A 24785-nucleotide genomic window follows, 5' to 3' on the forward strand; every position below is an offset into this window, starting at 1 on the left:
TTGAACACCTATCTACTAAGAAATTTATAAATGACAGTATCAGGTAGGTGTTTCTATAAGTTATTGCAGCAATGAGTTTCATAAATCAATGAGTGCCACTGTGGTACATTTCGTCACTCAGCTATTGGATGATTAATTCCTACGATTGTTCTGTAAACAATAAGAATGTCTCAGTGTGCCCAGGAAAAGACACATTTGAATTTTTAGACCGGTTTCTTTATTTAAAGTCCCCCAAAAGTTTGAATGACTTTTTTTTATGACCAACATGTTCTTTCTTTTAAAAACAGGTGCTTACATGGCATAACATAAAGTTCCAGTACACTGATACTGGGTTGGTAGGCTTTGAGTTATCTTCATTCAGTAAACATACAAAATATAATAAACTTGGAACAATTCAACATCAGAAACCAGTCAGTGGTAATTTGAGGATATATTTATAAATCTAAACAAAATTTTAATCTGGCAGGGGGAAATCATGAACTAGAAAATGGGTTAAACATGGCATGGAAGAAAAAGATAAATAAACATTTTGGTTGTGATTTCCGTCCATGCAGTTTGCTGAAGTGTTACCTCTGAAAAGTGAATCACTTTCAAAATTTGAATGCAATCAATAATCAGAAGTTAGCAATTTTATATATCCATGATCTATTAAAGTGATAAAATAACATCTACAAGTTTCTGTCAAGCGTAGTTAACTATCTGTGGGTAGATTAACCTTATTGTTTGATGGAGCTAAGAAGTTCAACTTCAAGTGGATGAATTAAATTAGGCAAGTGACTCCTTTCAGGTCCTTGAAAAATGAATGAGATAAAAGGATAAAACTGAATTAAAAATTGTCTTTTTTTAAATAATGCACTCGTATTAACACTATCATATCCCTTCGATATAACTGTGCCTAACATCTGGGTTTTTCAGTTTCAGTGGTACTTCTTACAGCAAACAGGCGCTTCAGAAAATAAAGCTGTAAAACACCAGATGAAATAATGACTACACTTTGGGCAAATGACCACCAATTCACATAGTTATTGCTTGCTAGTACAATGAAGTAATCAGCTCCTTTGCGCATCCTGGCAAAGTTGTAAAATCTCCACATATGGAAGACATAGTTTTGTACTTTGATAGTAGTGTCCTGTGAGAGAAGGAAAAAGAGAAATGTTGTTAAATGCAAGGCACAAAATTTAAAATAATAATTGACACAATGAATAGGCAGATGACAGCTGAGACATTGGGTGGAATTTTCTGAATTTAGTTCCTGCTGAAATAATGGGACCATTTGTGGAGCAGAAACGTTTTGGCAACTGGAGCATTTGCATAACATGTCCAGACAATCTAGGGGAGTTGGCGGGATGATGCACTGGATGTATCAAAGGAAGGGTTTCTAACTGAAGCTACCCCAGGATGTGTTACAATAATTCAAACTGACTTTTTGAGATGACAGCGACCATAAAGATGTGAGGAGACCAGGAAAGGCTGCTCCCTGGGACTCTCATTCTTATCTGGAAACCTTATTCAGGGGCTGCATGAGGTGATCTTTCCTTAGTACTGGCAGAAGAAGACGATATTTCCAATCAAGCAACAGTGGATGGATGTGGCCAGATAAATCAGTAAGACCAGTGTGGTCCATTCTACCTGGAGACAGAGCGGCACGGTAGCACAGTGGTTAGCACTGCTGCTTCACAGCTCCAGTGACCTGGGTTCAGTTCCTGGCTTGTGTCACTGTCTGTGTGGACTTTGTACATTCTCTTTGTGTCTGCGTGGGTTTCCTCTGAGTGCTCTGGTTTCCTCCCACAGTCCAAAGATTAGGTTGATTGGTGATGCTAAAATTGCCCCTTAGTGTCCTGAGACGCATAGGTTAGAGGGATTAGCAGGTAAAATATGTAGGGATAAAGAGGTAGGGGCCCTGGTGGGATTGTGGTTGGTGCAGACTCAATGGGCCAAATGGCCTCCTTCTGCACTGTAGGGTTTCTATGATTCTATGAGTGCACCAAGAAGATCCAGAACCCCAGGAGAGTGGGAAAGGTGAGTGGCATAACACTTTTAGGTTTCAAGCCCACTGACTTTTCCATTCTGTGTGTTTTCTTACACAGCAGCCAGAACAAAACAATTGCATTCATTCCTCTCCAGGCACCCCCACCTGAGCAGCCAATACACCTTCATTCTCGTACCCTCTCTTCACAGATACTCTTCACAAATGTTGTCTTTCGATGGTACCCACACAAACCATTGTTAACATTCACAAATCTGTTTTCTCTCTTTATAGGAAAGAGCACACAGCTTGAAATGCTGGATGGTGGCCCTCCAGGAACATGAACTCTGAGGGCCACTGGCAATGTGTGCCCACTTGGCCAACTGGGAAGGAAGCCTTACTCCAGGAGGTTGCAAATGTTAACAATGACCTGTCATGAAAATCCGTATCTCTGGAGACAATGTTGTTTAGACATGCATGTCAAGAGAGCTGGTTTTCTCTCTGCCTGTAGACCTTGTGTTGGGGCCTCGCCTCCTTTGAGCAGGATCTCAGTGACCAAACCTTTTGTCCTATGGAGCAGCATGTGGCTGAGGAAAAAGCTGTTGATTGTTGTTTGTTAGGGAATTTAACTACTTGTATACATTCAAACCCACCTCCCTATGCATAGAAAAATTCCCCTACTATCTTAGTATCCTGTGGGGGTCGGAGGAGGGGGGAATGGGGGAATGGGCAGAAAATATAATTACTGTCTGGTTACCCCAGTGCGTTTAGGGTCACCTGCAAAACACTTCACTGGCAAATGGCCCATCAACAGTTGGTGCCTTGGCTTACAAATGTTGAATGGGTGTGTGCAAAGATGCACTCACACAGACTTCATTAATGAACACGAAAGATTTTTTTTAAAAAGAATTATAAAGCAGCTTTATGGCTGTAGCTATCTCCCAAAATGACTCTGCCTAGGAGCTTCTCTCACTATGGGATAGTTCCACACCGAGTTGCGATTGGTCACACAGGCCATGTGACCTTTACTCAGCTGTGTTGCCCTTTAGGGACAATCATCACATCCCCTCCCCCTTTAAATCCTTTACACAATCTTCAATAACTAATTCACTCAGTCCTAAATATTAACCAAACATTATGTACATGATTTGGACAATTATAAATTGAGCCTTTGAGGGGTTTTCCTTGTAGAGCAGGATAATTCTGTTGTCCGAGATGTTTCCACAGGATTGATGTTAACAGAAACTGCAACAATGGGTACCTCTTCTGACATAATAAGTAGTCTCACAATACGAGGTTAAAGTCCAACAGGTTTATTTGGTAGCACAAACTTTCAGAGGGCCACTCCTTCATCAGGTGAGTGCCTGAGGCCAGAACTCTCCATTCACCTAATGAAGGGACAAACCCCGAAAGCTTGTGAGTTTACTATCAAATAAATCGGTTGGACTTAAACCTGGTGTTGTCAGACTTCTTACTGTGTTTACCCCAGCCCAACGCCGGCATCTCCACTTCAAGAAATTTCACCATGGTAGACACTGTACCACTGTTTCTGACCATAAACCGCTTTGCATCTCTTCAAAGAGGACAAGGCTATCCTTCTGGTCGCATGGGGAAGAATTCAGTGATCGACGTTAACACTGTTCACCTATGGGTATACTTTCAAACACCAACCTAAAACATACATAGCAAAATGCAGATGCTCTTAGCCTCCTACCCTTTCAAGAAACTGTGATACTGTACTCCAGTATCACAAGAATTGATCATGAATTAAATTTTTTAGACACATTACCAGTCATGGCAAAGCAGATCAAGAACTGGACCAATTGAGATCCGTTTCTGTCCAAAATGAGAGACAAAATAATTAGAGGATAGGTAAATGAGTCGGCTTCTGAGGAAATGAAACCATTCTTTACCTGCAAGAATGAATTAGTTGTCAGGATGGCATCATGCTCTGATGCTTTCCAGGCAAAGAGCTGCTCCTAATTGAATTACATAGCGCTCATCCAAGCATCTCTTATCTGAAGATGCTTGCCAGAAGTTATGGGTCATTATAGTTAGGATTATGAGGAAAATATGGAATTGTGGGAGAATCTAGTATGTGGGGCCACCATTTAAAAATTAGAGGTTGCTCGTTTAAGACGGCAATGAGGAGAAATATTTTCTCTCAGAGTCACTCATTGGAACTCTTTTCCTCAAAAGGTGATAGAAGCGGAGTCTTTCAATATTTTTAAGGCAGAGCTAGATAGATTCTTGATAAGCAAGGGAGGGTGAAAGGTTATTCAGGGTAGGCAGACAAGCGGAATTAAGATTACAATCAGAATAACCATGATCTTATTGAATGGCGGAGCAGGTTTCAAGGACTAGTGGACCCCTATTCTAATTTGTATGTTTATATGTACCTGACTGTAGTGTTTGGAGAAGGAGATCTCAAGGGATGGCGATAAATGCTGGCCTTGATAGCAACGCTTATAAACCTAACACCAAATATTTTTTTAAAAATTAGCATTGGAGATGGTAAGTTTGGGGTGACTAAAGTTTCTGTGGATCAGGTGGCTAAGAAAATAACTCATGGCACCAATCACAGAAAAGCACAGAATTCTTCTGGTGTGTTACCATCTTTTCAATCAATCTCACCAAAAATAAATTAACTGAATTTAATGCTGTCTGTGGGATTAAAAGTGTGCAGATTAGCTCCAACATTTGCCTACATTTTTCAATCAGTACGTTGCAGCAGAAATGATGTTATTGATAATTCCTCTTGACTGAAAGTGGATTTCACTAAGGTGGAAATTGCTCTCAGGAGATGGCAGTAAGTGGGCAGCAGTGGATCAGCCACCCCGTTATATTCTGCCCCTAATATTCACTTCCACTGATAATACTGACACTGAAGACCAGGTGCTGCGTATCCTCAGCAGCCAATTCGATTTCACATATTTTGTATCATTACTACCCTCCAGCACCACAAAATGATAACGACCCCATTTTCTCTTCAGGTCTTAAGCAAGGCTTTGTACAAACAGCAACTTGTGAGTATAAATATGTTTTCAGGTTTTAAACTGTTTACTTTGGAACATACAATAAGCTTCAATCCATTAAATTATTTGATTCAGAAAGTTTTGTTACCATGTTCAAACGAATGATGCATTAAACATGTTTAGTAACAGGATGCTGCTCTATTATTGCCATCTGGTGGTGATGATGCTTAAGATATGCCAACCATCAGCATCTCACATTGATGGTCAGTGTTTCTTCAGCCTGTCATTGTTTCAGCAGTCTCAGAAATCAATATTTTGCAACCTTGCCCCAGAACTTTACATAGACTTGTGTGACTACGTAGAATCTTTATTTCTGTATGCTGACAGCTTATGTATAAGTGCAGAGTTTCAAATTAAAGTGAAAAACACCACTTGGAAGAACAGCACCAACTTAAAAAGTTTAGAAGGAAGAGAATGTCACATTTGATTGAGATGGGAGAGGGAAGAAAAGGGATGTTTCTGTCAAAAGTGTGAGGTCTGGGAGAACCTAATGACCCAGGTTTTTCTCTCAACGGCAGAGGAATGGCATTTGCTCCTCATCTCGCTGTCTGCTGCCCAATCCAGCAGCTTTTTCAGTTCAGAGGCACCTGAAAGGCATTTGTGACAAGTGTAAGGTGCAAAGGCCACAATGAAGGTTTTCAACCAATCAAACTGAAAATCCTCGCTGAGCCACACAGATCCAAACCATGATGAATAAAGCAGGAAATATAAATTTCAATTAAATTATGTACAGAGAGTGAAATAAATATTGGGAAATATAGATGAGAATAAAGGAGAGAGATAAAAGAGGAAGACAGAAAAAAATCCTTAATCCTGTCAAAAAAATCTCCAACACTAATTTTATCCTGCAAGATTGGGACTTCACACTTAAACAGTATTTTTTCAAGGTGACTTGCCAGTAATTAACACCTCCACCATTAATAATTCACTCACTCCTCAATGCAGTAGCCCTAAATGTTTTACTATTTTTAGCGTGGATCTAGTAGACAAGCACAGCAACTTAATACCACTGCAGCAATTCCAATGCCACATTTATCACTGCATTATCACACTGTACCTCGGAGCAGAGTATAGCTGTCAGCGTCACCTGGATTTCCACCTTTAATTGCACATGTGTGGACACCAAAAATTGCTCCCTGAGTTTCTGTATTGTAACAGTGTTTACTTATGTCCTGTGTGTTTTACTCATTGAAAATTCCAGACCAAAGCCTCTGTGGACTGAAGGGAAATTCATCTGGCTGGTTTGATGGATACCCAGAACCCATGTTGTATTCCATGCACTAAACCAGTGATACAATAGGCATGCTGCTACTGGACATGGTATTCCAAGAGAGAGACAGTGTTTAACATATGACTGACTGATGTCAGTGGTACATCATCTACATAAGAACATAAGAAATAGGAGCAGGAGTAGGCTATCTAGCCCTTCGAGCCTGCCCCGCCATTCAATAAGATCATGGCTGATCTGTCGTGGTTCAGTTCCACATTCCCGCCCTCTCCCCATAACCCTTAATCCCCTCGCTTATCAAAAACCCATCAACCCGCGTCTTAAAAATATTTAGCGAGGTAGCCTCCACCACTTCAACGAGCAGAGAATTCCAGAGATTCACCACCCTTTGAGTGAAGAAGTTCCTCCTCAACTCCGTTCCAAACCGCCCCCCCTTTACCTTGAGGCTGTGCCCCCTAGTCCTACTGTCCTTTCTGAGCGGGAAGAGTCTCTCCACTTCTATCCTATCCATCCCATTCATCATCTTCTATGTCTCAATGAGATCTCCCCTCATTCTTCTAAACCTTAACGAGTACAAGCCTAGTTTATTCAGCGTCTCCTCATAGCTCAACTCCGGTATCAGCCTAGTAAACCTCCTCTGCACTCCCTCCAAGGCCAAAATATCCTTGCGTAAGTGCGGCGACCAAAACTGCACACAGTACTCCAGCTGCAGCCTCACCAATGCCCTATACAGCTGCAGCAAGACCTCCCTACTTTTATATTCAATCCCCCTCGCTATGAAGGCCAGCATCCCATTCGCCTTCCTGACCACCTGCTGCACCTGCAAGCTGGGTTTTTGCGACTCATGCACAAGGACCCCGAGGTCCCTCTGCACTGTCGCCTGCTGCAGTTTTTCGCCACGTAAGTAATAGTCCTTCCTACCAAAGTGGACCACCTCGCACTTGCCAACATTAAATTCCATTTGCCATTTCCTGGCCCATTCGCCCAGCCTATCTAGATCCTTCTGCAGACTCTCCACACCCTCCGCGCAATTTGCCGTTCCACCAATCTTGGTGTCATCAGCAAATTTCGACACCCTACACTCGGTTCCCTCCTCCAGATCATCTATATAAATGGTAAATAGCTGAGGCCCCAGCACCGACCCCTGGGGCACTCCACTAGTCACCAACCGCCAATCCGAATAGCACCCATTGACCCCCACTCTCTGCCTCCTATTTGACAACCAATCCTCTATCCGCGCTAACACCCTACCCCCAACTCCATGCCCCCTTACCTTCTGCAATAACCTCTTGTGAGGCACCTTGTCAAACGCCTTCTGAAAATCAAGAAAGACCACATCCACCGGCTCTCCTCTATCCACCGCCCTAGACACATCCTCATAGAACTCCAATAAATTTGTCAGACACGACTTCCCCTTAACGAAACCGTGCTGCGTCTGCTCTATCAAGCAATTCCCCTCAAGATGCCTTGCTATTTCCTCCTTGATGATGGATTCTAACATTTTACCTACAACAGACGTTAAACTAACCGGCCTATAATTCCCTGCCTTTTGCCTGCCACCCTTCTTAAACAACGGTGTAACATTAGCCGTTTTCCAATCTTCCGGCACTTCCCCGGAATCCAGCGACGTTTGGAAAATAACCACCAAGGCATCCACTATCACCTCCGCCATTTCTTTCAGAACCCTCGGATGCATTCCATCCGGTCCTGGGGACTTGTCCACGATCAGTCCCTCCAGTCTGTCGAGCACCGCCTCTCTAGTAACATAAGTCATCTAAGTCATAATCTAAGTCATATATTAGCATAATTGTTAACCATTTATATTACAGTATTCCATTTTTAAGTCATAAAGCCTATCAATAGTGAGTTACAAAAGTAAATAAAATTAGTTAAAATATCTGATTCTAAAGTAAAATAATGTTTTCTTATTTTAGGAAGCGAGAACCTTGCTTTTATTGACGTACATTTTTTGTTTTCTGCAATACAAATAGTGTACACCTAAAGTTTGAGTTACAAAGTTCAGGTAAGCAACATAGATCATGCCCTATAAGTTAACCTGGCATTCTTTTTTGGTGCCAAAAGTTACGCTTTGGCCTATATTCTGCATGAAGGTCAATCTTCCCTTTTCTGCAAAAAATATTATGCTTACTTTAGGAGTTAGCCTTGATTTTTCATCTCGGAAGTGCATGTTTTACTCATCTGGTAAAAAAATAGGTGCAAGAAATCAAGCAGGCAAAACAGGCAATGTCGCCAAGAAGATACACAGAGCAGACCCCACGTAGCAAACAACGAACAGAAATGGGTTCTCTCGCAACAGAGAATGTAGTACAAAGCTGGTTTCAAGCTTAAATCATCACATTTGCTAACCTGTCAAATCAATGTGCTGTTGTGAGGAGATTCAGTGTTAGTGAAAAACTGGTGCAAGAATGGAAGAAGATGTCCAAGGCCAAATGCACAGCGAGAACAAATACGAGCCACTTGCCTGACTTTAAGAAGAATGTATCAGAATGGGTTCATGAAAATCATTGGAATGGTCACATTGTCACCAGAAATACATTTCATATATATGGTATTCACTTAAATGGGCAAATCAAACGAGTCCAGAGCAACAGCTCATTGGTGTAGCTACTTTATGGAACAAAAATGTTTAGTCTTGTGGCAGAAGGACAAGATCACTCAGAAGAGACCCCAAGACATCAATAGCAAAATTGCCAGTTTGCAACGATTCGTCATCAGACAGCAGCAAAAGCAGGAGTAACCAATTTTGTCACATAGGCAACATGGGTAAGGTGTCCATGGATTTTGATATGCCCTGCAACTGATCTATGGATTGGAAAGCTTCAAAAACAGTTCCAGTGAAAACCACAAGACTTGGGAAGACAAGAGTTTAAAAAAGAGTTTTAAAAGTTTATTTATTAGTGTCATAAGTAGGTTTGCATTAAACACTGCAGTAAAGTTACTGTGAAGATCCCCAAGTTGCCACACTTTGGCACCTGTTTGGATGCATAGCAGTTTCTCTTCATTTCAGTGGCACAGTGGTTGGTTTGCACTACTGCCTCAGGGGAGGGACCCAGATTCGATCCTAGTTTTAGGTGATTGTCTCTGTGGAGTTTGCATGTTCTCCCTATGTCTGTGAGTTTCCTCTGGGTACTCCGGTTTCCTTGTTCAGTCCAAAGATGTGAAGGTTAGGTGGATTGGACATTGTAAATTTTCCCTTAGTATCCAAAGATATGTTAGGTAGATTAACCATGATAAACGCCTGGGTTACAGAGATAGGGCAGGGGAATGGGATGGGCCTGGGTAAGGTGCTGTTTTGGAGAGTTGGTGCAGATGCAATGGGCTGAATGGCCTCTTTTTGCATCATAGGGTTTCTATAGATTTCTATAGTTTCCTTAATTAGCTGTTCTTTATGTTTCCAGAATCTGTTTTATTAACCATTATTCCATGGTATGGCTTTTCTTCTAGTAAAGCTGAGAGTGTCTAGCAGGACTGTGAAAGCTGCCTTCTCTCTCACTACTTATCTGCAATGTAATGGCTTCAAGTAAAACTAAACTCAAAAAGCATTCCTACCTAAAGGAGGCCCTGGTTGTTCAACAAAGTCAAGTTCTCAAAGCTTGTTTACCATAACCCTCTCTAAGTTAAATAGAAGCACAGTTTTTTTTGAAACCAAAAACATCCAGATGCAAACACCTTTGTCTAATATGAATCTAACTATAGGTTTACCCTTCCTTAAACAGAAATATTAAATTAAACCCACTTAAATCTAGATTCTATTTCTAATATTTAACAATACAAATATAGATCACTAAAAATTACCTCTGTTTTCCTGATAAACACAATGCCACCACCTCCCTCCTGACTTTCTAAGTTTAAGTTAATTGTCAAATTAGACATTGAGCATTCCAAGTATCTTTCTCCCATTCAAAATTCATAAAGGATGGCCCTTCACTAATGTTTGTAAATCTGGTGCCTGTTACCTTAAAGTTGTTCTAATTCATCCAATGTCACTGCTTAAGACAGCTATAGCACTGATCAGTAGGTTTATATTCTTAGTTCATCAGGCAAGGAATAAAGGCTGATCAGAGAACAAAAGTGGCAGCTCATTGCTTTGAAGGGACGGACAGTTGTAAAATAGAATTAAAACTGTTAATGTCTTAATCTGATCAATGTTTCTCACCTGAATAGTGGAAAGTGTGTCATTCAGTTGACGCTTTTCTTTATCTTCTACTTTTTTCTCACTAAAACCATCATAGTAAACTCCAAAACTAATAAAGACCTGCTTTGATCCAAAGTGTGACAAAAAGCTGTTCAAACAAAGTTGATAAAAACCTGGAAGAAATCAAAATCTGATTGTTCATGAAATGCCACACAATTTTAACTATTAAAAACACTTTCTGTAACAACAAACATTTGGGTGTAGGTGCGCCTTTAACATCATACAGGCATTTCACAGAAGACTAATCAGAAAGCAAAAGGAGGAGATATTAGGAAGAGTTATCAAAAGCTTAGTTGAAGAAGAAAGTTTGAAGCCAGGTGGGGAGGGGGGTGCATTAAAGAAACAGAAAAAGATGGTGAACATGTACAGATATCACAACATTAGGATTGCACATCTTCCAATTTGGTGTATTGCATTCGCTGCTCCCAATGTGGTCTCCTCTGTATCGGAGAGACCAAACACAGACTGAGTGATCACTTTGCTGAGCACCTTCGATCTGTGCACAATCAGGACCCTGACCTTTCGGTTGCTTGCCAAATTAACACATGATCCTGCTCCCATGCCCACATGACTGTTCTTGGCTTGTTGCAGTGTTCCAGTGAGCCTCAAGGCAAACTGGAAGAACAGCATCTCATCCTCCAGCTAGGGACTTTACAGCCTTCTGGTCTCAACATCGAATTCAACAACTCCAGATGATTAGTTGTACCCACCTTAACCCCTTTGTTTTCACTGTATTTTAAAATTTTTTTTACTGTTCTCTACCTTTTTATTGTCTTTCTTCATTTTTCTTCCTCCCAACTCTTTCCCCCTACTTTATTCCCCTTCCCTTAACTTTTCTCCCATTTGCTTCCCCTTTTCTGAATTTTATCTCTGTCGCATCCATTACCACCCCCCGCCCCCGTCACCACCCCCCAACATCTTCATCTTCCACAGCGTACCCTCTCATTTTAACTTCTCTGCATTTGGCCATTCACAACCTTTATTCTCTCTGTGGACTGCAATTGCAGTCTTTTCTCCTGGTTTTTGTGGCTTTGATTCATCTTTCATTCCCTTACCCTGCAGTATAAATATCTTCCACTTCCTATGCCTTTTAGCCTTCACAAAGAGTCATCCGGACTCAAAACGTCAGCTCTTATCTCTCCTTACAGATGCTGCCTGACCTGCTGAGATTTTTCAGCATTTTCTCTTTTGGTATGAAGACTGGGCAAATGAAAGCATGGCTATTTATACTTCAGCAAACGGGGAGGGATTTGCTCAAGAATCAAACTAATAGAGAATTAACGAGAGCTGCAAAATTTGAGGATATTGCAGATGAAGAAGAGTGAGGTAATTAAGAGATTTAAACATAAGAATTTTTTAAAATTGCAGCCTTTAAGGACTAGAAGAAAATGGGCAGTGCGGTGGCACAATGGTTAGCAATGCTGTCTCATAGCGCAAGGAATCTGGGTGATTGTATGGAGTTTGCATTTTCTACCCGTGGTCTGTGTGGGTTTCCTCCCACAGTCTAAAAATCGTGCGTGGTTAGGTTGATTGGCCATGCTAAATTTCTCCTAGGTGGCCCAAGATGTGGAGGTTAGGGATATTGGTAAAGTAAATATGTGGAGTTATGGGGATAGGGCCTAGGTAAGATATTCTGTTGGAGAATAGTTGAAAACTAGATGGGCCTAATGGCCTCCTTCTGGACTGTAGGGATTCTATGATAAAATACAAGTCCCCGAAGACAGGGTTGAATGGTATTTAGTGCAGGAGAGAATACGAGCAAGAAGTTTGGATAAGCTACAGTTTAAGGAAAGTTGACGATGGGAGACCAGCAAGGCATTAAATGACATAAAATCATGTGGAGGAAATGGACGTGGACATGTGCCATAAATTTCACCCCAGTCACATTAATATTGTAGAGGGTGGACGCATTAATCTTACTAACACCAGTGCGGACAAGCTGCAAATACAAAAGTAAAATAATTTGGATGCTGAAATCTGAAATAAAGACAGAAAATGGTGGAAATACTCAGGTTAGGCAGCATCTGTTGAGAGAGAAACAGAGTTAACATTTCAGATTGATGACCTTTCGTCTTTTGTTTAAGTCAAGGCGGTTGAGTCATTAAGGTGGGGAAATATATGCTCATTATTTTTGATTTATTATATGATGAGAAGTTCTGCCCTTTGAACCAATTAAATCTGTATGTAACTGTTGCTCTGCATATTCACTCACTGCATCAATTCATATTGGATCATCTTACCAGGTGCTCATTGTATCTACTTGCGGACATGTTAAAGTAGTACACAGGCAAAACACATGACCATCCAGTTTCATAAACTGCAGTCATAAACTGCAAACCCAAATTCTGCTATTATTCAAATAGATAATTTCCTTGAACAGTGTGTGTTGGAGCCGACAAGGGAGCGAGCTATCTTGGATCTGGTGCTATGTAATGAGGCGGGTAGAATTAGGGACCTTGCGGTGAAGGATCCTCTTGGAGAGAGTGATCATTGCATGGTGGAGTTTCTGTTGCAGATGGAGGAGGAGAAAGTGGGTTCCCGGACACGCGTCCTTTGTTTGAATAGAGGGGAGTATGGTAGGATGAGAGAAGAATTGGCGAATGTGGACTGGGGGAGCCCGTTGGAAGGTAGGTCTGCTGAGGAGCAGTGGAGGATCTTTAAGGAGATCTTTCTTGGTACTCAGCAGAAATTTATTCCGATGGTCAAAAAGGACCGTAGGAGGAGAGGTAATAAGCCGTGGATAACGAAGGAGGTGAAGGAAAGTGTTAAATTAAAAGCGGAGGAATTTAGAGTAGCTAAGAGCAGTGGGCGAGAAGAGGATTGGGAAAGGTTTAAATGTCAACAAAGATTGACAAAGAAGTTGATAAAGGAGGGTAGGAGAAGCTATGAAGCTGGGCTAGCACTTAATATAAAAAAGGATAGCAAGAGTTTTTATAAATATATAAAAAGGAAGAGGCTGGCTAGGGTGAACGTTGGTTCTTTAGAGGATGAGAAAGGGGACCTAGTGGTAGGGGATGGGGAAATGGCTAAGGTCTTGAATGACTTTTTTGTTTTTGTCTTCACGGAGGAGGACGTGAATAATTTGCCGGGTGTTAGCGATGGAAAGGTGGTAGGACTGGAGGGTCTTAATGACATTACTGTTACTAGAGAGGTGGTGCTCGACAGACTGGAGGGGCTGATTGTGGACAAGTCCCCAGGACCGGATGGAATGCATCCGAGGGCTCTGAAAGAAATGGCGGAGGTGATAGTGGATGCCTTGGTGGTTATTTTCCAGACGTCGCTGGATTCCGGGGAAGTGCCGGAAGATTGGAAAATGGCTAATGTTACACCGTTGTTTAAGAAGGGTGCCAGGCAAAAGGCGGGGAATTATAGGCCGGTTAGTTTAACGTCTGTGGTAGGTAAAATGTTAGAATCCGTCATTAAGGAGGAAATTGCGAGGCATCTTGAAGGGAATTGCTTGATAGGGCAGATGCAACACGGCTTCATTAAAGGGAAGTCGTGTCTGACAAATTTACTGGAGTTCTATGAGGATGTGTCTAGGGCAGTGGATAGAGGAGAGCCAGTGGATGTGGTCTTTCTGGATTTTCAGAAGGCGTTCGACAAGGTACCTCACAAGAGGTTATTGCAGAAGGTCAGGGGACATGGAGTTGGGGGTAGGGTGTTAGCGTGGATAGAGGATTGGTTGTCAAATAGGAGGCAGAGAGTGGGGGTCAATGGGTGCTATTCGGATTGGCGGTTGGTGACTAGTGGGGTGCCCCAGGGGTCGGTGCTGGGGCCTCAGCTATTTACCATTTATATAGATGATCTGGAGGAGGGAACCGAGTGCAGGGTGTCGAAATTTGCTGATGACACCAAGATTGGGGGAAAGGCAAATTGTGCGGAGGGTGTGGAGAGTCTGCAGAAGGATCTAGATAGGCTGGGCGAATGGGCCAGGAAATGGCAAATGGAATTTAATGTTGGCAAGTGTGAGGTGGTCCACTTTGGTAGGAAGAATGGTAGGATGGACTATTACTTACGTGGCGAAAAACTGCAGCAGGCGACGGTGCAGAGGGACCTCGGGGTCCTTGTGCATGAGTCGCAAAAACCCAGCTTGCAGGTGCAGCAGGTGGTCAAGAAGGCGAATGGGATGCTGGCCTTCATAGCGAGGGGGATTGAATATAAAAGTAGGGAGGTCTTGCTGCGGCTGTATAGGGCATTGGTGAGGCCGCAGCTGCAGTACTGTGTGCAGTTTTGGGCGCCGCACCTGCGCAAGGATATTTTGGCCCTGGAGGGAGTGCAGAGGAGGTTTACTAGGCTGATACCGGAGTTGAGGGGATTGAGCTATGAGGAGAGGCTGAATAAACTAGGCTTGTACTCGTTAGAGTTTAGAAGAATGAGGGGAGATCTCATTGAGACGTATAAGATGATGAATGGGACGGATAGGATAGAGGTGGAGAGACTCTTCCCGCTCAAAAAAGACAGTAGGACTAGGGGGCACAGCCTCAAGATAAAGGGGAGGCGGTTTAGAACGGAGTTGAGGAGGAACTTCTTCACTCAAAGGGTGGTGAATCTCTGGAATTCTCTGCCCGTTGAAGTGGTGGAGGCTGCCTCGCTAAATATTTTTAAGAAGCGGGTTGATGGGTTCTTGATAAGAGAAGGGATTAAGGGTTATGGGGAGAGGGCGGGAAAGTGGAACTGAGCCATGACAGATCAGCCATGATCTTATTGAATGGCGGGGCAGGCTCGAAGGGCTAGATGGCCTACTCCTGCTCCTATTTCTTATGTTCTTAAATATAAGCTAATGTGAGCCAACTCATGCAAAGACAAGATGTTCAGATTGTTTATGGGAGCAACTAATGCCACTGAATCAAAACAGATCCCAATATGTAAAAGTAAGAAAATGGTCACTTTGAATGAAATAAGTGGGAACTTGTGTTTTGCAGCCCCGTCCTGCCCCTTCCAGCACCCCCATTAAGGCAGTCTGGGCCTTTGTTCCCCTGGCATCTCTTAATAATTTTAAGCAGGCCATCTAGAAGGCCATCTAGTAGTACAACCTATATGATCTTGTTACCCTGTTACAGCATGAAATATTGAATTTTATGTCATCTTATATAGGGCAGCATGGTGGTACAATGGTGAGCCCTGCTGTCTCACAGTGCCAGGGACCTGGGTTCAATTCCTGGTTTTGGTCACTGTCTGTGTGGAGTTTGCATGTTCCCCCTGTGTTTGCGTGGGTTTCCTCGGAGTGCTCCGGTTTCCACCCACAGTCCAAAGATGTGCAGGTTAGGTGGTTTGGCCATGCTAAATTGTCCCTTAGTGCCAGGGGGACTATCAGGGTAAATGGGATGATGGGGATAGGACATGTGTGGGAGTGTGGTTGGTGCAGACTCGATGGGCCAAATAGCCTCCTATGCACTGTAGCTATTCTATGAATTCTATGTAACAATGGCATAATGACAGTATGAATAAAACACACAAATTTAACACAGCACAATCACCAACTTCTCACCTGTAGTGTTAGTTGACATAAGATAGCAGTACATACCTGATTCATTTGTTTTGAAGTTGATTTGGCCACTTGCTTCACTGGACGTATCTATCAAGTATCCAGTGGGTGCATTAACTGTGGCTGTGATACCTCGATCATTCTGTAATCCCATCACCCACTGAACCTAGAAATTAAAGAGAAGTTTCAAATATATGAAAGACACAATTATACATTGTGATAATGCTACTTATAACATCCATGAGTGGTCGGTAATTACGCATTAATGCGCAACAATAAAAGTTGATCCACAATCAATCCATTTGCATTGTTTAGAAAATGCCACCTATTGCTGGGAAATACCATTACTAATGTTCTAATTAATTAAGTACTAATCAATACAGCTAATATAATTGTATTAATTCTTATTAGCTTACTGAAACTCTGTGGTGTTAATGGCATCATGTATTCATCAGAAGTGAGGTCATAAGTCCCTTGCGCGGGAAATAGGCAGAGAAGGATCAGCCATGTAACAGAAGGCATACCTGTACATAAAGATCTTTCGTTTTAGACTCTCTGCACTTTCATAAGAACATAAGAAATAGGAGCAGGAGTAGGCCATCTGGCCCTTCAAGCCTGCCCCGCCATTCAATAAGATCATGGCTGATCTGTCGTGGCTCAGTTCCACTTTCCCGCCCTCTCCCCATAACCCTTAATCCCCTCTCTTATCAAAAACCCATCAACCCGCGTCTTAAAAATATTTAGCGAGGCAGCCTCCACCACTTCAACGGGCAGAGAATTCCAGAGATTCACCACCCTTTGAGTGAAGAAGTTCCTCCTCAACTCCATTCTAAGCCGCCCCCCCTTTATCTTGAGGCTGTGCCCCCTAGTCCTACTGTCTTTTTTGAGCTGGAAGAGTCTCTCCACCTCTATCCTATCCATCCCATTCATCATCTTATACGTCTCAATGAGATCTCCCCTCATTCTTCTAAACTCTAACAAGTACAAGCCTAGTTTATTCAGCCTCTCCTCGTAGCTCAACCCCCTCAACTCCGGTATCAACCTAGTAATCCTCCTCTGCACTCCCTCCAAGGCCAAAATATCTTTGCGCAGGTGCGGCGCCCAAAACTGCACACAGTACTCCAGCTGCGGCCTCACCAATGCCCTATACAGCTGCAGCAAGACCTCCCTACTTTTATATTCAATACCCCTCGCTATGAAGGCCAGCATCCCATTCGCCTTCCTGACCACCTGCTGCACCTGCAAGCTGGGTTTTTGCGACTCATGCACAAGGACCCCGAGGTCCCTCTGCACTGTCGCATGCTGCAATTTTTTGCCACGTAAGTAATAGTCCATCCTACCATTATTCCTACTAAAGTGGACCACCTCACACTTGCCAACATTAAATTCCATTTGCCATTTCCTGGCCCATTCGCCCAGCCTATCTAGATCCTTCTGCAGACTCTCCACACCCTCCGCACAATTTGCCGTTCCCCCAATCTTGGTGTCATCAGCAAATTTCGACACCCTACACTCGGTTCCCTCCTCCAGATCATCTATATAAATGGTAAAAAGCTGAGGCCCCAGCACCGACCCCTGGGGCACTCCACTAGTCACCATCCGCCAATCTGAATAGCACCCATTGACCCCCACTCTCTGCCTCCTATTTGACAACCAATCCTCTATCCACGTTAACACCCTACCCCCAACTCCATGTCCCTCGACCTTCTGCAATAACCAAACTCTTGAGGTACTTTGTCAAACGCCTTCTGAAAATCCAGAAAGACCACATCCACCGGCTCTCCTCTATCCACCGCCCTAGACACATCCTCATAGAACTCCAGTAAATTTGTCAGACACGACTTCCCTTTAATGAAACCGTGCTGCGTCTGCTCTATCAAGCAATTCCCTTCAAGATGCCTCGCAATTTCCTCCTTAATGACGGATTCTAACATTTTACCTACCACAGACGTTAAACTAACCGGCCTATAATTCCCCACCTTTTGCCTAGCACCCTTCTTAAACAACGGCGTAACATTAGCCGTTTTCCAATCCTCCGGCACTTCCCCGGAATCCAGCGACGTCTGGAAAATACCACCAAGGCATCCACTATCACCTCCGCCATTTCTTTCAGAACCCTCGGATGCATTCCATCCGGTCCTGGGGACTTGTCCACAATCAGCCCCTCCAGTCTGTCGAGCACCACCTCTCTAGTAACAGTAATGTCATTAAGACCCTCCAGTCCTACCACCTTTCCATCACCCGGCAAATTATTCACATCCTCCTCCGTGAAGACAGAAACAAAAAAGTTATTCAATACCTTAGCCATATCCCCATCCCCTACCACTAGGTCCCCTTTCTCATCCTCTAAATCATCCTCTCATTCTCTAGCATCATTCTCCAAAATACAATTCAAAAAAATGGCGAGGAGGATGACAAAAGGCGCTGCTGGCTACCTGAGATGAAGAAATTTGCCAAGAAAGTCCTGGAACAGGAAAGTTAGAAAAAAAGCTTCTGTACATGTGTTCCAGACCTGACAGGCTAGGAGGGTGTGAGTAGCAATAATTTGCTGCAGAGCATGTATAGAGCTGGATGATTTAAATAAGAACTGAAGCTCTGATTCTTGCCTTGTATGAAAAAATAATTAAGGTAGCTCCTGGAAACAGTTGCACAGAGCAAATGGTGGGAGTTTTCAGCATCATTGGACCCTTTGATGAAAATGTGGAGCAATAGAGCTCCTATACTGAACGTTTTGACTATTTTGCGCAGGCAATCAAAATAACTGAAGATACTAGGATGCACACTTTCCCAAGTGTGATGGGAGAGAAAGACATTTAATCACCTCAGAAGTTTAACGCAACCTGAAAAGCCAGACACCAAAACATATGAACAACTCATAGATATTTTGCAAGCACATTTTTTGCTGAGAATTTTGGTGATTGCAGAGCACTTCAGATTCCACAAAAGAAACCAAGAGGGGGAACCAATTGTGCAATTCATAGCTGAGCTTAAAAAACTTGCAGAATATTGAAAGTTTGGACATGTGCTGAATGACACTATTCAGGATAGACTTGTCTGTGCACTACACAGTGAGACAATACATAAATGTTGGCTAATAGAGAGTAAAGTTACTCTGAAAAAGACGTAGAAATTGCTGTTTTGACAGAACTAGTTGCAAAAGAGGCTCAACAATTGGTTCATGTAGTCAAGTGCACAAAATGGAGGTTCAATCGATACCCACGAACCTCAAACTTTGCACATGTTATCAGTGTCTAAAGCAAGGACATGATGCAGCTGAAAGCAGGTATTACAACATATGTCAAATCTGTGGAAAAAAGGACACATAGAGCATGCTTGCCTGGAAGAAAAAGCAAGTTCTAAGTAAGCTTTAAGAAGGGTGGCAGGCAAAAGGCAGGGAATTATAGGCCGGTTAGTTTGACATCTGTTGTAGGTAAAATGTTAGAATCCATCATCAAGGAGGAAATAGCAAGGCATCTTGAGGGGAATTGCTTGATAGAGCAGACGCAGCACGGTTTCGTTAAGGGGAAGTCGTGTCTGACAAAATTATTGGAGTTCTATGAGGATGTGTCTAGGGCAGTGGATAGAGGAGAGCCGGTGGATGTGGTCTTTCTTGATTCTCAGAAGGCGTTTGACAAGGTGCCTCACAAGAGGTTATTGCAGAAGGTAAGGGGGCATGGAGTTGGGGGTAGGGTGTTAGCGCGGATAGAGGATTGGTTGTCAAATAGGAGGCAGAGAGTGGGGGTTAATGGGTGCTATTCGGATTGGCGGATGGTGACTAGTGGAGTGCCCCAGGGGTTGGTGCTGGGGCCTCAGCTATTTACCATTTATATAGATGATCTGGAGAAGGGAACCGAGTGTATGGTGTCGAAATTTGCTGATGACACCAAGATTGGTGGAACGGCAAATTGTGTGGAGGATGTGGAGAGTCTGCAGAAGGATCTAGATAGGCTGGGCGAATGGGCCAGGAACTGGCAAATGGAATTTAATGTTGGCAAGTGCGAGGTGGTCCACTTTGGTAGGAATAATGGGAGGAAGGACTATTACTTACGTGGCGAAAAACTGCAGCAGGCGACGGTGCAGAGGGACCTCGGGGTCCTTGTGCATGAGTCGCAAAAACCCAGCCTGCAGGTGCAGCAGGTGGTCAGGAAGGCGAATGGGATGCTGGCCTTCATAGCGAGGGGGATTGAATATAAAAGTAGGGAGGTCTTGCTGCAGCTGTATAGGGCACTGGTGAGGCCGCAGCTGGAGTACTGTGTGCAGTTTTGGTCGCCGCACTTACGCAAGGATATTTTGGCCTTGGAGGGAGTGCAGAGGAGGTTTACTAGGCTGATACCGGAGTTGAGGGGGTTGAGCTATGAGGAGAGGCTGAATAAACTAGGCTTGTACTCGTTAGAGTTTAGAAGAATGAGGGGAGATCTCATTGAGACGTATAAGATGATGAATGGGATGGATAGGATAGAGGTGGAGAGACTCTTCCCGCTCAGAAAGGACAGTAGGGCTACGGGGCACAGCCTCAAGATAAAGGGGGGCGGTTTAGAACGGAGTTGAGGAGGAACTTCTTCACTCAAAGGGTGGTGAATCTCTGGAATTCTCTGCCTGTTGAAGCGGTGGAGGCTACCTCGCTAAATATTTTTAAGACGCGGGTTGATGGGTTTTTGATAAGCGAGGGGATTAAGGGTTATGGGGAAAGGGCGGGAATGTGGAACTGAGCCACGACAGATCAGCCATGATCTTATTGAATGGCGGGGCAGGCTCGAAGGGCTAGATGGCCTACTCCTGCTCCTATTTCTTATGTTCTTATGTTCTTAAACATAACAAACCAGAACAAGATAGCTTTTAAACAGAACAAAAGGAGAAATGTTCGTGCTGCACAAAAGGATGGACCCATCCAGTGTAGGTGTGTAACACCAGCAATGGTTAGCACATTGTGATAATTCGTCCTTAGGCTGTGATAATACAAGTGAAAAAGCATACTCAGAATGATCTGATACCCTCAGAATTGACAGATATGGTATTGTGTGGGAAGACCTCAGAACTAACACACATGCAATAGTACACAAGATTGGAGCTGACAGTATAATCGGGATGTCTTCTGTGGGGTTTCAAAGTGATCATTCTGCCACCATTGGAAAAGTGACTGCTAGAGAAGTTACATATGGGGCATTGCAGAATTGTATGTATGAAGGAAATAACGAGGAGTTATTTCTGGTGGCCTGAACTGGATGTGGAAATTGAAAAGAAAATCAGAACATGTTCTTCCTGTGCGGAGGTAAGAAACTTGTCACCCTTAGCACTGCTGCTTGAGAATGGCCTGAAGAGGGTGGCCATATGTGCATGCGGCTTTTGCAGGACATTTTGAAGGACGTATGTTTTTAGTAACAATGCTCATACTAAGTGGTCAGAAGTTGCTATGATGTAGCCTACCTTATCGGAGGAGACTATTGAGAAGCGAGGAGAAGTATTTAATCATTTTGGATTTCCTGAACAACTGGTAAGCGATAATGGACCTCAATTTGTTTCACAAGAATTCAAAAATAAACAAGAGAATGGTATTCAACATATTCAGTCCACACTGCATCATCCTGCTAATAGCAGGACATTTTGTCCAAACCATGAAACATACCTTGACAGCAACCGGGAATAAGGTTCTCTGATTAAAGCTTTTAAATTCCTACTGGCGTATAGGAATACTGCACATTCCATGACCAAGAACTCTCCAGCATTACTAATGATGGAGAGATAACTACTATCAGCATTCAACCTATTGAAATCTCTGAAAACAAAACAAATTGTACAACAGCAACAACAAGGACAAATGGAATGGTGTGAAAGCAAAGCATAGAGGTTTCCACAAAGGGCAAGGAGTCTTTGCTAGGAATTATTCCACAGGAGAGGAATGGGTTCCTAACAGAATCCTTGCACAGACTGGACCTATCTCTTCTACTATTCAGGCCAGAGATGATGATACCTGGAGGAGATCTGCTGACCAACTGTTGGCTGGAGGAACAGATCTGATGGAATCGGAACCTTCTGAGAATCCAGATTCAGCCAGACAAGTTTGTAACCTGAACATTTCTGCCACCCCATCACCAATGGACACTGTTGAGGAAAGTAACACGTCATCTGCAGACACTGAGACAACCTTTAGTGCCAGTGCCAGTCAGACCCACCATTGATGGCTTTTGTGCAAAGGTGAAAATGCCAGAGGTTACCACCAGTGTAAAGAAGAAGACACTAGTGGTTCGCTATCAACCATTCCAAGATTGACAGCCTCCGGACTGCCTGGCTTATCAATAGTGACTGACTTACTGATAACTGAACTTGTTGAGAACGTTCCATGAAAGGGGGGGGGGGCGGTAAATGTTATGTATTTGTCTTAATTCTCAGTTTATTGAAGTTCTGTTGTGCTCATGCATTCATTAGAAGTAATGTCGTAATCCCCTAGTGCAGAAAACAGTCAAAGAAGCAGTCATATAAGATAACACGCACATGTAGATAAAGCTCTGTTGTTTTAAACCTTTGGCAATCCCTAACGTCATTCTCCAATATACATCAGATAGCTTTTCTGATTTAGTGAGGGTTGATTGGGGGGCATGTGCCTTTGTTGCTTCCAGCGCCTAAGTGGATGCTGGTGGTCCTTCTGTCTTATTTAACTTGTCTGAGAGAGAGCTATTATTGATAATAATGTGGTTTGATGCAGCTGAATTATAGGTTCAGATATCCTTGATTCCTAATATTAAATTATAGGCTGAGATATCCTTGATTATAAGTTCAGATATCCTTAATTCCTAATATTAAATTATTAGGTTAAAATATTCTTGATTCCTAATATTAAATTATTAACAAAAACAAAAAATAAAGAGAAGCAGTTTCACCAGAACTTCTGGTGAAAGATCACCAACCTGAAACATTAATTCTGTTTCTTTCTCCAGCCTGACCTGCTGAGTATTTCCAACATTTTCTGTTTTTATTTCAGATTTCCAGTATCTGTAGTACTTCCCTTTAAAATTATAACTTAGAATCCCTACAGTGCAGGAGGAGGTCATTCAGCCCATTCGAGTCTGCACCAATCACAATCCCACCAGGCCCTATGTCTGTAACCCCACTTATATACCCTGCTAATCCCCCTGACACTAGGGTCAATTTAGCTTGGCGAATCAACCAAACCTGCACATCTTTGGACTGTGGGAGGAAACCAGAGCACCTGGAGGGAACCCATGTCGATATGGGGAGAATGTGCACAGACAGTGATCCGAGGCTGGAATTGAACATGGGTCCCAAGAGCTGTGAGGCAGCAGTGCTAATCACTGTGCCACTGCACTGCCCAACATGTTGAACTATTTAGCATTCATCTAGCATTTACTTTCAAGTACTACTGTATAGGGCATTGGTGAGGCCGCAGCTGGAGTACTGTGTGCAGTTTTGGGCGCCGCACCTGCACAAAGATATTTTGGCCTTGGAGGGAGTGCAGAGGAGGTTTACTAGGCTGATACCGGAGTTGAGGGGGTTGAGCTATGAGGAGAGGCTGAATAAACTAGGCTTGTACTCGTTAGAGTTTAGAAGAATGAGGGGAGATCTCATTGAGACGTATAAGATGATGAATGGGATGGATAGGATAGAGGTGGAGAGACTCTTCCCGCTCAAAAAAGACAGTAGGACTAGGAGGCACAGCCTCAAGATAAAAGGGGGACAGTTTAGAACGGAGTTGAGGAGGAACTTCTTCACTCAAAGGGTGGTGAATCTCTGGAATTCTCTGCCCGTTGAAGTGGTGGAGGCTGCCTCGCTAAATATTTTTAAGACACGGGTTGATGGGTTTTTGATAAGAGAGAGGATTAAGGGTTATGGGGAGAGGGCGGGAAAGTGGAACTGAGCAGCGACAGATCAGCCATGATCTTATTGAATGGCGGGGCAGGCTCGAAGGGCTAGATGGCCTATTCCTGCTCCTATTTCTTATGTTCTTATGTTCAACCATTCACAGGCACAATATGATCAGGGGTAAACATATTATGATCCTACCTCATAATTGAAGTAAAAATAGCCTGCTTTTTCTGCATAATGCCAGAAACATTCCTGTCCACCTCCTGCGATAACAATGGCGAAGTCATACTGTTCTGCAGCACGAAATGTAGAACCGCTCATTGACTCAGGTTTTTGACATCCTCCCTTTAGAAGCAGGACAATACACATGTATACAAATAGAGCACCTGGTGCAGACATTTTACCAGAGTGATGCCTTGAGAATTCCAGTAAGCAGAAAAGTTACACCTTGGGAAATGATTAACTTTTTGATCTAATCTTTGCTACACATTAATTCTACTTAATGTCCTTTGCACCTGTGAAATACACATTTTTAAACAAGCCTCTTCCAAAACAATCCTAATGCTGGACTGAAAACTATACAATTTATATTGAAGCATGCATTACTCCTCTCCTTCAAAGTATTTGCTGATTGAAACAAAAATTAATTATCTTTAGCCTTTTCTGAGCATTAAAGTTTATAGTTAGTGGCTACATTGTCAATGGCAAATGGAAAGCAAAGGCTTTTAAAAGTTAAAGTTTATTTATTAGTCACAAGTAGGCTTACATTAACACTGTAATGAAGTGAAAATTCCCAAGTCACCACACTTTGGCACCTGTTCAGGTATGTTGGGAGAGAATTTAGCATGGCCAATGCATCTAACCAGCATATCTTTCAGACTGTGGGAAAAAACTGAAGCACCCAGAGGAAACCCATGCAGACACAGGGAGAACGTGCAAACTCCACACAGACAGTGACCCAAGCCAAGAATCAAACCCAGGTCCCTAGCACTGTGAGGCGACGGTGCTAACCACTGTGCCATTGTTTGATCACAATG

The 24785-nt window shown here is 43.0% G+C and overlaps 1 protein-coding gene across 1 annotated transcript; it reads right to left on the bottom strand.

Annotated features, from left to right (window-relative positions):
• Positions 1 to 194: 194 nt before the first annotated feature.
• On the bottom strand, positions 195 to 24168 carry tmed6 (transmembrane p24 trafficking protein 6). Its single transcript, XM_080188080.1, has 4 exons — positions 23947 to 24168; positions 15970 to 16096; positions 10407 to 10558; positions 195 to 1129 (listed from the first exon to the last, which is right to left on the bottom strand). The coding sequence occupies exons 1-4, from the start codon at positions 24145 to 24147 to the stop codon at positions 896 to 898; spliced, it is 714 nt and encodes a 237-aa protein (XP_080044206.1). The 5' UTR covers positions 24148 to 24168; the 3' UTR covers positions 195 to 895.
• Between the last annotated feature and the right edge of the window lie 617 nt (positions 24169 to 24785).

This window comes from Carcharhinus amblyrhynchos, chromosome 4, assembly GCF_965287045.1.
Source record: "Carcharhinus amblyrhynchos chromosome 4, sCarAmb.v2.hapA, whole genome shotgun sequence".
Classification (NCBI taxonomy): domain Eukaryota; kingdom Metazoa; phylum Chordata; class Chondrichthyes; order Carcharhiniformes; family Carcharhinidae; genus Carcharhinus; species Carcharhinus amblyrhynchos.

Excerpts from the sequence above, each read along its gene's own strand:
- tmed6 (XM_080188080.1), bottom strand. The coding sequence starts at position 24,147 with ATGTCTGCACCAGGTGCTCTATTTGTATACATGTGTATTGTCCTGCTT. Across the intron at positions 10,559-15,969 it reads CTTCAAAACAAATGAATCAG|GTTTTTATCAACTTTGTTTG; the intron begins GTATGTACTGCT and ends GATTTCTTCCAG. Across the intron at positions 1,130-10,406 it reads ACACACTTTCCACTATTCAG|GACACTACTATCAAAGTACA; the intron begins GTGAGAAACATT and ends CTTCTCTCACAG.